The sequence below is a fragment of the Stereum hirsutum genome (assembly GCF_000264905.1).
Source record: "Stereum hirsutum FP-91666 SS1 unplaced genomic scaffold STEHIscaffold_25, whole genome shotgun sequence".
Classification (NCBI taxonomy): Eukaryota; Fungi; Basidiomycota; class Agaricomycetes; order Russulales; family Stereaceae; genus Stereum; species Stereum hirsutum.
The window spans coordinates 211,778-224,072 of NW_006763155.1; the positions used below are offsets into that span (position 1 = coordinate 211,778).

At 50.0% G+C, this 12,295-nt stretch overlaps 3 protein-coding genes across 3 annotated transcripts; 2 read left to right on the forward strand and 1 right to left on the reverse strand.

Moving 5' to 3' along the window:
* Positions 1-1,944: 1,944 nt before the first annotated feature.
* On the forward strand, positions 1,945-4,513 carry STEHIDRAFT_69324 (uncharacterized protein; the record flags this gene model as incomplete). Its single annotated transcript, XM_007311251.1, has 8 exons — positions 1,945-2,175; positions 2,238-2,395; positions 2,448-2,527; positions 2,610-2,662; positions 2,718-2,787; positions 3,612-3,696; positions 3,756-3,999; positions 4,262-4,513. 8 exons carry the CDS (start codon positions 1,945-1,947, stop codon positions 4,511-4,513), a joined length of 1,173 nt encoding a protein of 390 aa, XP_007311313.1.
* An 814-nt stretch (positions 4,514-5,327) lies between these two features.
* Positions 5,328-6,902, forward strand: STEHIDRAFT_69290 (WD40 repeat-like protein; the record flags this gene model as incomplete). Its single annotated transcript, XM_007311247.1, has 1 exon — positions 5,328-6,902. A coding segment is annotated over one exon (1,575 nt), but the record flags the coding sequence as incomplete, so codon positions are not given.
* A 909-nt stretch (positions 6,903-7,811) lies between these two features.
* STEHIDRAFT_126442 (uncharacterized protein) lies at positions 7,812-9,869 on the reverse strand. The gene is made up of 5 exons (XM_007311296.1): positions 9,567-9,869; positions 9,186-9,411; positions 8,735-9,124; positions 8,221-8,634; positions 7,812-8,137 (listed from the first exon to the last, which is right to left on the reverse strand). Exon 4 carries the CDS (start codon positions 8,570-8,572, stop codon positions 8,345-8,347), a length of 228 nt encoding a protein of 75 aa, XP_007311358.1. The 5' UTR covers positions 8,573-8,634; positions 8,735-9,124; positions 9,186-9,411; positions 9,567-9,869; the 3' UTR covers positions 7,812-8,137; positions 8,221-8,344.
* Positions 9,870-12,295: the final 2,426 nt, after the last annotated feature.

Genomic DNA, 12,295 nt, shown 5'->3' on the forward strand with positions numbered 1-12,295 from the left:
CCTATCACATCAAGTACAACATGTCTTGTCGCCCTCGCCCTCCTCATCCATGTTTTTCTACCTTCACGCGCCTTTCACTGGCGCATATATCAGTGTTTCCGCCCTGCTCCGGCCCTCCGATCTCGATAGCATCAATATATCGTCATCTCCTCTAATCCTCCAACTAACTACGCGTTATGTGAGTGATGTTTCCATTCAGTGCCCTCTCGTTTCCTATTGCAGCCATTCACGTTCCATCGCTGGCTGTGCTCGGATGCGATATGTTTGCCTGCGCGCTATACGTTCAGGAAGGCTTGATTGTTGGTTTCCGCGCCCGTGGGCGAGACGAGAGGAGAGCGAAGACGGGCACTGATATATATTGGGGCAAGAACACGAAATTGGCCCTCGAGACATCCAGTCGTTGGTCGGGTTGCCAATACATGCGTCTGCGCTCGGGTCCCTGTGCATTTGTTTCAGATATAAACACCTTGGGAGCAAAGTGACATTCGTATTCGTTCTCGATGCTAGAATCGACGATCGTTCACTCGCTTGGGTGACACACAGCGAGTATGTTGGCTCTGTGGCGTTCTGCGATCTCCTTCGTTGATGCCAGATGCACCTTTCTTATGCACCACGACTGATTCATTCACACCTTTAGTCTAGGCTACATTCCACATACGACCTTCGATCTTCATGTCCTTCAGATTTCGCGAAAGTCGTGTTTTTCGGGATGCTCGTCTATATCCTCTTCGCTTTTCCTTCTTTCGGTTCTCAATTCGATCGTGTCTCCTCAAGCGCCATATTTTGGATACTTTGGGGTCTCGGAGTTAGCAGCCATCCGAGCCAACGATACTAGACGTGGGAGATACAGCCGATTTTTGCATCTATTACTTCCTCCCTCAGTCGGCTCCCATTCAAGGGTCCAGGTAGGATACGAGTGTCGAGTGCCGTTCCAAGTTCGGCGGCCATTGTGCTCATCCTGACCATTTTTGCTGCGAGAACTTCGGCTCTAGAGGTGAGGCCCGATCACGTTCCAGATATAAGGCAATGGGGAGAGTGCTTCGGACTGGGCTGGAGGCGCCGTTCAAAAGCGCCTTTGCATGAAATATTTCAGGGCAGTTATGCATGTACAATTGCTCCTTGTGTCGGTAGGAAAGTTTTGATACACTTTGAAGCAGGAACTAGCTGTTGCGTTCTGGTCTTGTCCCTTCGACATCGAAGTAGGCGCTACGCTGGTATGGAGTGGAACTGAGCTTGTACGATTGTGGGTTCACCCATGTTTTGCGCGTGTTCGATCTCAAGGCTGAGTTCCCGAGGGCGGTCATAATATTAGATTGGTATTTCGAGTCTATACTGCCGTATCTGTGAGTCGAACGGCATGGGCGCCGTCTCCGCGACTGGCATAGCGGGTCAAATTATATCTCCCTACCTGCGGTACCCTGACCTGGTCCTTGCTATAACTTGTCTAGAATGCGTTATTGTTAGCTTTCTCTCGCTACAAACGTACCGCCGTATCAATCGTACGCGTTCTGATGGGAGTGCTCCACTCCCATGAAGCCTCATGTGCATTAAATATAGGCCCGAGGGTTCCATACGACGTTCAAGTCGAAGGCGTCAATGGACAATTCAGCGGGTTGTTATCAATCTAGACGCACACGAAGGTTTGAAAGAATCATGCTGCCAGCAGAAGGCAATGATGCCTTCACGAAACAACGTGGTACATGCGTGTTGAAATAGTCTCACGAAGGAAGGTGTGCATGGTCGTCTCTTCCCTTGGACGCGAGCTCGCTCACACCTTACCCTCACCCCAATACGCTCACCTATCCGTCTCACCTCAATCTATATCTTTGTACACCACTTCAGGCCATGGATCAAGAGAATATTAGCATTGAGGAGATTCTAAAGCAAGTTCAGGCCTCTCTCGCAGAACAAATCAGAGCCGCTGTGTCTCAGACTGAAGACAGGATGAAGTCGGAATTCGAGGAAAAGCTGAGTAATGCCGCAGCCACCGCTGCTGCTGCGACGCTTCAGCATGAACAGGAGATACGTGCCGCTATTTCACAGTCAGAGGAGAAATCAAAGGATAGGATCGAGAAATTAGAGGCGGCTGTTGCGGAGGCGCGGAAGGACGAAGATGTTGGTCCAAGAAATCTTGTCGTGTGTATAGATGGAACTGCGAATCAATTCGGCATAAAGGTACGCCCGCGGCGCAGCCACTCCTGCAGCAGCTTTCCAATATAGCCTCCCGTTGCTCTCAGAACTCCAATGTCGTCGAGCTCTATCACCTCCTTGTGAAGGACAAGCGTCAAATCACCTTCTACAACAGTGGTATAGGGACGTATGCTAAACCTTCCTGGCGTTCGTTATCCTATTGGAGGCAAGCCATCGGACACACCATCGACCTCATGATCGCGTGGTGCGTGCTCAGCTAGCCGTCTGATGAACATTCGAGTCTGAGATTTTTCTAGGAACTATGAAAGAATAATACAGGAGGCATACCTGTGGCTGTCGGAGAACTATCGCGACGGCGACCGTGTTTTCCTATTCGGTATGCTTGGTTCACAGTTTTCTTTTTTTTTTTTTTTTTTTTTTTTTTTTTCGCGTGGAGCTGACCTTTCGTCATCGTTCAGGATTTTCTCGTGGAGCATACCAGGTCCGATGTCTATCAGCCATGATTGATACGGTACGAAGGCACTGTCCGATTGACTTCAGCATACACTGACGTATATCGGACACAGGTCGGTTTAATTCATCGAGGAAACGATGCTCAAATTCCGTTGTATGTTGTTCTCTATATCCTGCAGCATTGTATTGACCATCAGGATGACAGTGCATATGAGCTGTATGCCTCTACCGGAAAGGTTTGCCGCACTGTCCTGGGTACTTCTATATGTGCATATCACTGACAATGATTCCGCCGAACGATAGGAAAACAGCACGACCACCACGGTGTGGTTAATTAATGTGCTGTTTTGGTTGGGAATACCTGCGATATCTTTCATATTTACGCTATTCTATCACCACCCCGTGTCTCACATTCTCTGGACATTCTTTGCTCTCATCGAATGGTTCGTACGTATCACGGTTTCAATACTCGTGGCATCCACCGTCCTACTACTGTGAGTCCTTACTCGATCGCAATGACTTGCACTGACTGTTGAATATTACTAGTCTTGGAATAATTCCCTCGTAAGTCGGCTCCGCCCCATGGATGCGAATAGTGATACATTTTCTTCTAGTCCGCAGGAAATATATACCACCCGACTGCAGGTTGCGTTCATTATATCTTGACTTGTTCCACATCAGGCTAACACTGGTATGATATCTCATAGCTCACCGACGATAGCAAGATAAAGCAATTCCAGGACATGTTCTCCAAAACCTCTTCGTCAATCTTCACTTTGTCGCTCATAACATGGCCTCCGGCAGACTTGAAGTTTGCTGGCATGCACCATCGTATGGTGAGTAGATATCAAATTACCTCAACACTGACTCGGACACATGCTAGAGCTATCTTGCTTTTATAAATGCTTTCTCGTAGGCCAAAGTCTATAACCCTTTTAAGCGGAGGCTCGTGGTCACGAAAGACGTGAAGCAAGCCAGTGAAGTGGATATCGGGAATACCAAGGAAGACGTCAGTGACGACCCGAAAGAGATGGCTAAACGATTCAAAAAGTCTTTCTCTCGGGAGGTACAGGTACATTTTGTGGGAGCGTGGTCCGTACTTTTTCCCCTAAAATCTCATCGCACGTATTCCTGACGATTGAAGTACACAGGGATACTGTATCTTCCGTTGGGATCGTTCGTGACAAGGTTCTACCTGGGACGACTTCGGGAATGAAGCATGTTACGTTCTTCCGTCATGCGTTGGCCCTCGATGAGAGACGCGTTAAATTTCTTCCGGAGTATGCGTACGAGGGTAGCCACTTTCCGGATGCGAAGAGAGATACAGAGGAGAAAACCAGAAATGTTTCCAACACAACCCTTGCAATGCATAGAAAGGGGGCGCACGTGTCTCTTGTGGCTCCGCAATCTATTATGTGAGTATGGAGGGCCGACTGTTGATAAATTAGTTGCTCACTAAATCACAGGAGCGGTGGAAAAGTTAACAGTGAGGCAGAGGAAAAAGCCATGAATCATTCCAGCACAACTCTTCTATCGCATACAAAGGAGGTGTGGTTTGCGGGTACCCACTCGGATATGTGAGTGGGCAGGTCGGAATTTTGATGGTTCTGGTCGCTCATCCAATCACAGCGGCGGTGGAAACATTCAAAATCCGGAGATGAATCGCAGCGACCCTCCCTTGCGCTGGATGTCGTACGAAGCAACGGCAGCAGGCTTGCGTCTGGAACCGTTCACGAGGGAATGGGAAATTCAATCGAAGATCAACGTACACGAATCACTGGCAGGTCCATGGTACATACTCGAGTATCTGCGCTTGACACATCTCACATATGACGGCGCGAGTAATGTGACACGTTGGTACGCAGCAGAATTGTGGTTTGTCAAAGTGTCACTCACATCTATGCTGTAGGTTTCATTCTGGTGCTGGCCGGTACATTAAGCCTGGTCAAAAGCTGCACAGTTCAGTCCTCCATGGTGCTCAACAGAAGAATGGTTCTTATGAACCGAAAGCCCTACTCGAGAAGTTTGAAGGCGGTGATATCGGTATAACGTCTTGGTCTGAATTATCTGGGATCGAGATGAAGAATCTACCCAACTACGTCGAGCGCGACCTTTATGATCGCGCGCTCGAGCTGGTGAGCGACATTTCTTCTGCAGAAGATCACAGCCGGAAACGCAACAATATCATGGAGCTGGTCAAGCAATTTGTTTCGATGGTATCTTCTCGTGCGTTTCTTCATCGTTGTAATATGTTGATGGCACTGATGCCTTTATCCAGCTGATGAAGCTCGGGCCTTACGCGAGACTCCCGACATCAAATACACTCTTCGGGCTGGAGGACATCTTCCTCGAGATATTCATCTCAGCATACTACAAAGCAGCAAATTACTATTTAGAGAAGACGAACAAGTGGATATCTTTCCAGATAGAGGTCAGTTTCCACATCACGGAAAGACCCTACCGCTAATTAACCAAGACTCTCAGGAGTCGGATTTATTCCATCGTCAATCGCCAGTTTTCCGGGCGGAAGACATATTGCTGTGGCCAAAGAGTTTGGCAACACCATCGAAGTACACAGTGTGGCGGATCACGACAGGCCCGCCACGTTGACGAGAACGCTCGACGGACACAAGTCTGCGGTACTTTGTCTTTCGTTGTCGTCCCATGGAGCGTTTCTGGCGTCTGGCGGTCTTGATCGCTGTGCTCGAGTATGGAGTATCGAAACCTCTGAGAACTTGTGCGTCATTAAACATAGCGACGTTGTTGGATCCGTCGTACTGTCCGCAGATGGCACGCTCGTGGCCTCCGGATCTGCGGATGGCACAATCAAAATTTTAGACGTAGCCACAGGCGCACCCAGCGCGGCCACACCCTTGGATCACACGAGTACCATCACGTCACTGGCTTTTTCATCCAGCAACTCACTCCTTTCCTCTGGATCGTCCGACGGGACAATCCACATCCATTCCCTATCCGGAGACGACACTCCAGCTCCTTCTATAGCATCATTGCAGGGTCACACCGCAGGAGTCATCTCCCTCGCCTTTTCCCCGAATTGCCATCAACTCGCCTCCGGATCTTACGACTGCACGATACGTGTTTGGGACCTGCAAAGTAGCGATACCCATGTTCGAATCCTATACGGCCACACCGGCTGGATCACATCGCTTGCCTTCTCTCAGGACGGAGAGCACATTGTCTCTGGATCGACTGATTCGACCTGTCGTTTGTGGGAATCTCAAACTAGTCGGTCGGTCAATCCTCCAATCAAGTTTTTCGACGAGTGGGTCTCCTCCGTCAACTTCTCACCGGACGGGAAGAGCATCCTTGCTTCTTCCGTTGATGGCACGATTGGCTCCAGGAGCATTGATATCTCCGAGACCTATCGAGAGTGCCTCTACGGACACACCTCCTACGTCAACTCCATTTCATTCTCCCCAGATAGCAAACAACTCGTCTCATGCTCTTCCGATCTCACGATCCGCGTCTGGGACGTACAACCCGGCACAGAATCTCTTCACCCACTCGAAGGCCATACAGACTCCGTTATGTCCGTTCAATTCTCTCCGGACGGTTCCCTCATTGCCTCCGGTTCTTACGACGGAACGGTTCGGATTTGGGATGCGGTGACTGGGAAGCAGAAAGGTGAACCCCTACGAGGTCATACCGAGGCTGTCATTTCTGTCGGATTCTCGCCGGATGGGAAACACCTCGTTTCCGGTTCTGACGCTCGCAATGTCCGTGTATGGAACGTCGAAACGAGGTCCGAGGCTTTCAAGCCACTCGAAGGGCGTAGAGGACAGGTTTTGTCCGTGCAGTATTCGCCAGATGGGCGATATATCGTCTCTGGCTCGGATGATAGGACAGTACGCCTTTGGGATGCACACACGGGGGAGGCCGTCGGAGAGCCATTCCGTGGTCATGGCTTTCCTGTCTCTTCTGTCGCATTCTCACCCGATGGCACACGCATCGTCTCCGGCTCCTACGATCACACCATCCGCATCTGGGATACGAAGACGGGGAAGGCGGTGAGAGAGCCCTTGGGAGGTCACACCAACTTTGTCTTGTCAGTCGCATACTCTCCGGATGGGAAGCGGATTGTTTCTGGCTCTGTGGATAAGACTGTCCGTGTCTGGGATGCGGAGACGGGGAAGGAGGTTTTCAAGCCTATGGGAGGCCATACCGACTACGTGTGGTCTGTCGCATGGTCGCCGGATGGACAGCTCATCGCATCGGCTTCGGACAACAAGACGATTCGGCTTTGGAACGCGAATACGGGAGAGTCGATCAAGTTTTAGGGTGGTGTCCGAGCGAGTGGGTTTTATGTCGACGAATAGCTTCCGGTATGTTTCATTGTGCAGAATTGTTATTATTCCCTTACCATGCTGACTTTCTTGTTTTCAAAGGTGGTTCGAGGGATATTCACTTGTTCATTCAGTGTATTGAACCTCCCTTCCTTCGTGTTATCGCATGACTCAACATTCCAATACCTACTGGCCTCTTGCCTCGTTTTGCAGTTTCATTCACGCTATGAATACATGTCTCATCCGCCATCGACTGATAATTGTGCGTTACGTGGTCGTATCGTCCGGTATTCGAGTGTAGTTTCCATTTTGTATCATACATAGGTTACTCGTAACCAAATAGCCCTCGTTCCGTCTATCCTCGCTCCATGCCTGTGTATCAGTCGTTATTTTACGGTACTCACGCGTACGTTCACTGTTTCCGCTGCATAAAGTCCTTGGTGATTCTCCGACATGATACGTTCTCGGTATAATGTCTGCCACACGAACGACGTGCTGATGGTTCGGATCCGACAGGACAGTGATCTCATCGTCTCTCAGGCTTTCCTACACTTTTTCTGTGGATATATGCTCGCTTCCTCTGTACATACTTACCATGCCGCTCCTCGGTCTAGGCAAGACATTTCCGACTCATTAATGAGTCGGAAATCAATCGAAATTGAAAAGTGGATTCCACGAATAGTTGACACATCGCGGTACCGCAGGTAATATTCATGGAACAAAGGCTGACGAAATCAAACTCGCCCCGTATCAAGGTGATTCAAAAATTTGACCCCATTGTTGCCAAGGAATCATATAAGTAACCTGGCGAAGAGACCAAATATAACGTAGAAATCGATGTTACGAGAACGGAAGAAACGGGAAAATGTTTCGCAGAGATCAGTGGAAAACCGGGAGGAAGGGAGTGAAAGTGTGAGTATACGGTTCATAGCAGTCACCGTGCTCCGTTGACCATGCGAATAAGACGGGAGGTTGAAAAGCGGACAGAATAGAAATGAACCTGTGATTGGAAGCCGACGCGGAAACTTCTCGCTAGCAACAGCTCCTGCAGTGAATAAATCCGTACTTCTGGCGTCCGTCGACATCCATCGTTCCGGTTGAACATATTGTGAGGATCATATGGAGTCGAACAATCGTCGTCTGACATGGTCACCTCAAGTCGAAGGTGAGATGTGTGGCGGTGGCGACCGTGGCCTGAGCGTGCGTGCCTGTGCACGGGAGTCGAAGACCTGCACGAAAAGATGAGGGCCAACAGTCAAAGGCATGCAAAGGAAGCCAGCGTACGGTAGGAGTAGGGCAATGAAGCACTTACATCCGAATCCGAGGTTGGAACTCGAGTTCAGCTATCCTGATGATTATATGCGTTAACAAACACCGGATGAGCATATCCTGTCTCGCTATACCAGCAACCCCGCTCAAATCTTTAACTACATCCTTCAGCCGATGACGTATTCGGCCAATAGGTCTCGGAGTGTCGCGGTGGAAGGAGAGCCGCAGTGGGCGGTACGGTTTCGGCAGTTCGAGTGAGGCTGGATGTGCGGATGCGGAAGTCGAGATATAGGTGGATGCGATGGATCTCGAGCTGGAGAATGAGTTCGGAGTTGACTCCTGATGTGAAGGATGACTCTGCGCGGAGTGCGGGGCATGGAGTTTGTCGAAGGCATGCTGCTACGAGCTAATGAGGTTTCGTGGAGAGCGCGGGAGTGACGGTTGTCATGGTGGCTACCTGAGACGAAGATACTCGTCAGTGCTGGGTATCATGATGATCTGGCGGCAGATAGATCGAAAATATGAGGGGAGAAGGGGAGAGATGGGGATTTTCGTACCGTTCAAAACACACCGAAAGCAAAAGTGTTGAACAACGAAGGTGGACTGTGATATCTACCGAAGGAGGACTATTGTCACTAGTGGTGATCCCTTAGGACAGATGCAACGAAACCTGCGTACGTACCGCGCTGATTCTATGCCGCCCTTCGAGCCCCTCCTCCATGGCCTCCTCTCCCGTTACACCACCCAAAGAGCTGTCGGGAAGGCCGCGTCTCAGCTGAGGTAGACCCCTGCGCGTCGATATTTCAGGGTTTGGGCGAGGATGAGGTTGAGGTGAAAGTGTTGAGGAAGAACCGCCATTCATAGTCGGATCGTTTGGAATAGCCGCATCGTTCGCGATGCACCCGGGAGCAGAAGTGGCTCCAGCTAGAAGTAGCGGATTATGTATGCTAAGAAGACAAGGAAGGTCAGTATTGTGCGGAGCAATCGGGAAATCGATTAATCGGACAAGCCTTCACTCCGACACCTCGAGAAATCCTCGCCTCATACCACCTCTATAATCACGGCCGTCCTTCGTAGCGTGAGGTTGTGTGGCGATTGATCAATGGCGATCGTCAACCAATGTGCGTCGTAGGTGGATGCGGAGGTACGAGTACGGAGTAGTCGGGTGAAGGCCGGGTACTACGAGTGTTCGAGCGAGGACGAGAGTAGTGGAGCTCGGAGCGGCGAGTAGAACCTACGCATGATGGCGAGGGGCGGATAGGGGTTGAGAAGGGAGGTGAGTGACGGAGCTACGAGGTCGGATAGCACGGAATGCAGATGAGGTGAGAGACTGTATGCGTACTCGACGAATCCGAGACGGCGGTTGTAGAAAAAACAATGCGGGCGTACCTAAAAACCTCCGTCTTCACCTACGCCGGAAGCACATGCGCTCTTGGGCGACTGCTCCATCCGTCTACTCCAGTGAAACGTCCGGCTTCCAACCAGCTCCAGGTAGCCTACATCTTCCGTCTAAATACTGCGTCGCTTTATTGTGATGTGGATATTGATTGAGACGTGCACAAAGAGGGAGGTGAGGCATAATTGGTGGCGTTGTGTGTGCTTCATTGGCTCCCATAGGTTCCGGATGAAGTTCTTTTCTACCTGTTGATGTAAAGGTGAGCGGATATTACCCCCATATCGGACAGTATTGCAGTAGAGGATGCGGTCGAGGGAGTGGAGAAGAGGGAGGGAGGGAGGACGAGGTTGATGTGGCGCCGATTGTGGCGATGCCAGTAAGTCCATGAATGATGACGTCATGTTCGTTTTTTTTCCCGTTCCCTACCCTTCCTCTCGTCCTCTGAGTCTCTGTGACGGTTGACCACCACGGCAGACCTCCTCCTCGAAGTCACTACAAGGACCGATGCTGAAACGACGATGTCAGCTTTCTTGTATGGCTGGCTCATGCACATCCTGCGCCCTTTCTGGTGTTTCGTGATTTGTTCTGCACTCGTGAACTTCAGTGCTAGAGGTGCCTCCGATCTCAGGCGGGTCGACTTTTGCGCAAAGCTCTTCTGATAGAGAGTGGTTAATGCTTGTTAAGTTCGGGTTCTCGTGAAGAAGCTAGCCATGCAAGCCGTGCATTTGCACGGCCTCGTTCTTGTCCGTCTGCTGGACGATTTTGTGTTGTGGCCCGTTCTATATGCCTTGATGATGTCTTGCTCGAGGTCTACCGCGGTATCTTCAGCAGCATACGTTTCGGAATTATGCTAATACCGGCGCACCGGACACAGCTGACACTCCAGTCGTCCTTTGCCTTCTAATATCCTCATTGATCATCTTATTACAAGGCGGAATATCCCTCGTCGTCGTCTCCGTCACTCACAGCCTATATTTGGCGCATCATAACTCTGAATTTCCCTTGTCGTCGATTTGATGAGCCTCCACACCTCATCCTGCATGTTTTCATAGACTTATTGCTTCTCGATCCGTTCGTGGAGATTCCCCCGATTTCCGCCTCACCACTTTGAACACTTCCTCCCTTCAGTTATTGCGCCCTGCGCAAAAAATCTGGGTCTCGGAACGGGGTTCTATATTCGGAGTCAAAGCCTTCAACGGGTGGTATCTAATCCTCGCCTACTAGGAACCACTCTTGTTGGCGATGCAGCCTGAAATCGAGTACACAACGATGCACTTCCATCCTCGATCTCGGTAGAAGCACCAGGTCTGCATCTCGTGGCTATTGTCACTCGCTCACTTCTACTTCATGTCTGTCCGTCGGGACTGTGTATTTTCGTCAGTTCACAGAGGGCACACCATTCTCCCTTGACCTCCTAATGTCGCTCTTATTTCGGCAGTAGCGCTAGCCTGCATGAATTATGTATCATGCTTTTCGGCCCTCACTCTGATATTGGATCGAGATGGTTGGATCCAGTGTTAGATTGCGAGTGCAATACTATTCGCAATAGGCACCATGCTAGTCCCACGAGCAATGCCACTGCGTCCATGGGCAATCTTCGCGTAAATCTCCAAAGTTCTCACCACACCCTGCGTAGAGCATCGAGAGACATAAAAGAAGCGACGCTGAAGCGTCAAATTCGCAGAGTACCATAACGTCTTCAGAAGGGTAGCGAAGATGAGATCATCGGTGGCGGAACATCGGTGGTGAGAGGTACGACGAGCTGGAAAAGACAAAACAGCTCGAGTCTAGAAACACGCAAAGACTACGAACGTAGGTTTATGTGCGGAGCTGATTCGAACAAAAGAGTCTGAAAGGGAGTCGTCAGCAACGTTTTAGTCCATATAGTCAACCACTGGATATCTATGTACATGTAGTCGAAGTAGTAACTCAGCCAGTCGAAGGTGAAGTCGGAGCGGGGACGACAAAAAGAACGTCGAACAATAAATGACGAAAATAAGATAGAATGAAAGAGAAAAAAGCAGATCGTTAGTAATCGAGCGACGTTCTTCACGAGTGTGAAGACGGGAGGGATCGGACCACGGTAGGTCACGCTGACGTGAGTGAAATAAATGGAAACTTGGATGTTAAGCACGACGAAGAACGAAGAACGGCGCACGACCCACGACGCGTCGCTGTCATGCACTCCATCGCCATGCTATCAGGAAGCGATGAACAGTCCATGTATGGATGTATGCGTACATGTATGCGTCAGAGTGGAATAATCGAAGAGCTCGACTTGCACGGCTGATGGCTGACCGAAGACCTTACTATCACAAGGACAAAAAGTCGCATGTATGCATATATGTATGTATGTATCCGTGTACGCGATGAAGAGCCAATGCTCTCGAAGCACGACACGGATCAAAAGCTCGAGCATGATGTGCTCAAGGCTCGAGCTCTGATACCGAGTCAGTTCTCCGTGCCTATACATCGGAAAGGATCGAAATACGAAAAGGACTAAACACTTCGATGTCGTCACAGAGCAAAGGCTCGATGTCATACACATAGCAAAGCCTCCATGTCTCATAGGGGGCAAACACCCGGAGTATTACATGTCGAAACCGCTCGATGTCTCATAAACAGCAAATGCTGTTCCTTCCTCCGAGCTTCGTTCGAGCTTCGAACTGCAGGTTTCGAACGAAAGCCCAAACGCAAATACGAACGCCCAGAATATGAGCAC